Source organism: Dictyostelium purpureum (genome assembly GCF_000190715.1).
Source record: "Dictyostelium purpureum unplaced genomic scaffold DICPUscaffold_110, whole genome shotgun sequence".
Lineage (NCBI taxonomy): Eukaryota > Evosea > Eumycetozoa > Dictyosteliales > Dictyosteliaceae > Dictyostelium > Dictyostelium purpureum.
The window spans coordinates 15,255-17,591 of record NW_003519447.1 but is presented as its reverse complement, the minus strand read 5'-3'; the positions used below and the strand labels follow the sequence as shown (position 1 = coordinate 17,591).

Sequence of the window (2,337 nt, the reverse complement as noted above, 5' to 3'; positions counted from 1 at the left end):
AAAGAAGAAATTCGTCACTGTCATCGGTAATATTAATGATTTAAAAAGTTCTTCTTTAATATTAATTATAATAATGTAAAACTTGTTTTAAAAATAATAATAATAATTATTTCCAATATAGAAATATGCGTGTGTTTTTATTTAAAATTATTAATAAACAAAGATGGACATTGTATATTGAGAAATCAGAATTTTTTTCAAAGAAATTTGAATTGACCCCAACCACAACTACAGCATCCACCTCAAAAACCAATTTAATATTAAATAAATTAAAAAACATTGCAATTGAATCAAAGAACGAGATTGAAAATGCTCAAAGTGGTGTAGGATTAAAGGGTAAATTAAAAGCAATGTTGGACTATATGGAATCAAAGATTCACCCAGAAGAGGCAATATTACAACAATTTTCAAAATTAAATAATAAGAATGTAATTAAACAAGGACACCACAACCATAGTGATCAACACCATCACCATGAACTACGTCATCACGAAAAAAACAGAACCCAAATTCAACTCGATCACTTTAATGACCACAGAGACAAACCAAGTTTTCAAATTTACTACCCATCCAACATAGGTTACAGACGTGCTCAAAGATTCTCACAAGTATTAATGAAACAAAAAATTCAATACCATAAAAAATGGCTTACCATCAATAGTCTTTTAATACCAGTTACATTTGCTGCTACCATTTTGCCAGGTCCCAATGTATTTTTAGCTTATAATCTTTATAGATGCTATGGTCACTATCAAGCTTTAAGAGGATGTAATAATCTTTTAACTTTTTCAAAAGACCATGGAAGAGTTTTATTTAAACCAAGTTTAGAAATGTTTGAATGTTTAAACCAAGAACAACAACAACAACAACAACAACATGAGCAAGAAATACAAAAAATTACAAATACCGAAAATATAATACCAACAGCCACAACAACAACAACAACAACAAATAACAATAATAATATCCAAAATAACAACTATGAAACCCTATCCGAAAGACTAAGAATACCTGGCTTGTTTGAATATGTTAAAAGAATTGAATCTTTAGAAACTAAATAAAAGCGCAGATATTAAATAAAAATAAAATAAACCAATGCTATAATCCAAAACAAATTGTCTATAATTTTTTAATTTTATAATTTTTTTTTTCTTTAGTTTTATTGTATATACATTTTTCGAATAATACTATTTATTATTACTAATACTATTATTTTATTAATCTGTTGATAGGTATTGCTGTGTTTATATATTTATTTATATATAATATATTTATTGTTGAGATTTGATTTGTAATTTGTTATTGTATGGTTGTTTGATTGTGTTGATGTTATTGTTATTATTATTTTGTTAAATAAATTGATTTATCTTTTTCTTAATTGTGAGAATTTTGATTCTAAATCGGCTCTTCTCTTCTTTTCGATAACTTCTTTACTATCAAATTCATAAACTGGTGGATTTGAAACAGAGTCAACATCAGATCTCCAAATATCGTTGAATGGGAGTGAGGTCCAAACTGAAACAGTTGCGCCATTTGAAAGAACAACCTTTGTTCTTCTGGATGATGGTGCATTACCTTTATAGTTGGTAATGGTTCTAATAATGGTCTTTTGTGCAATTGATCTGCTGAATAATTGAGTTGAACTCATTTTATATATTTGTTTCTAATATGAAAAATTAATGATTAAATTAATCGTCGAAAAAAAAAATAAAAAAAAATAAAAAAAAAGTTTTTTAAAAAAATTATAAAAAAAAAAATTTTAAAAAAAACAAAAAAAAAATAAAAAATAAAAAAACTATAGAAAATGTTTTTCGCATATGATTTATAAATATTGCTATGAAAAAAAAAGTGATAAATAGTTTAAACATTGCAAATAACATGAGTTTTGAATTTAATTTTTTAATTGTACAAGTTTAATTTTATTTAAAAAGTTTATAAATATTAGTTGATTTTTTCTTTTTTCTCTTTTTTTTTTGGTTTTGTTAATGTGTTGTTGATTTCTTTTTTTATAAAATAACTAATAAAACTGTTTATGAAAATATACCATTTATATATTCCATACGTTTCCTAAAAAAAAAAAAAACAAAAGAAGAATGAATTAACCAATGGTTTATTGACCTTTGAAAATTTGTAAAAGACCTATAAATTAAAAATAGATGAAACAGTGTTAGAAATTTTAATTTTTAATAATTTAAATAATAAAATTATAATATACATACTTGAACCAACAACAACAAAAATGATGAAGGCTAAGACGTATGGATTAATATTGAGACTCTCTTCTTTCTTTTTTGGGGCAGCAACACCTCTCTTTTCCATATTTTTGGCAAATTTTTC

The 2,337-nt window shown here is 24.5% G+C and overlaps 2 protein-coding genes across 2 annotated transcripts; one reads left to right on the top strand and one right to left on the bottom strand.

Annotated features, from left to right (window-relative positions):
• Positions 1–125: 125 nt before the first annotated feature.
• Positions 126–1,061, top strand: DICPUDRAFT_87736 (uncharacterized protein; the record flags this gene model as incomplete). Its single annotated transcript, XM_003287718.1, has 1 exon — positions 126–1,061. One exon carries the CDS (start codon positions 126–128, stop codon positions 1,059–1,061), a length of 936 nt encoding a protein of 311 aa, XP_003287766.1.
• Positions 1,062–1,363: 302 nt separating this feature from the next.
• On the bottom strand, positions 1,364–1,648 carry DICPUDRAFT_151899 (uncharacterized protein; the record flags this gene model as incomplete). Its single annotated transcript, XM_003287707.1, has 1 exon — positions 1,364–1,648. The coding sequence occupies one exon, from the start codon at positions 1,646–1,648 to the stop codon at positions 1,364–1,366; it is 285 nt and encodes a 94-aa protein (XP_003287755.1).
• Positions 1,649–2,337: the final 689 nt, after the last annotated feature.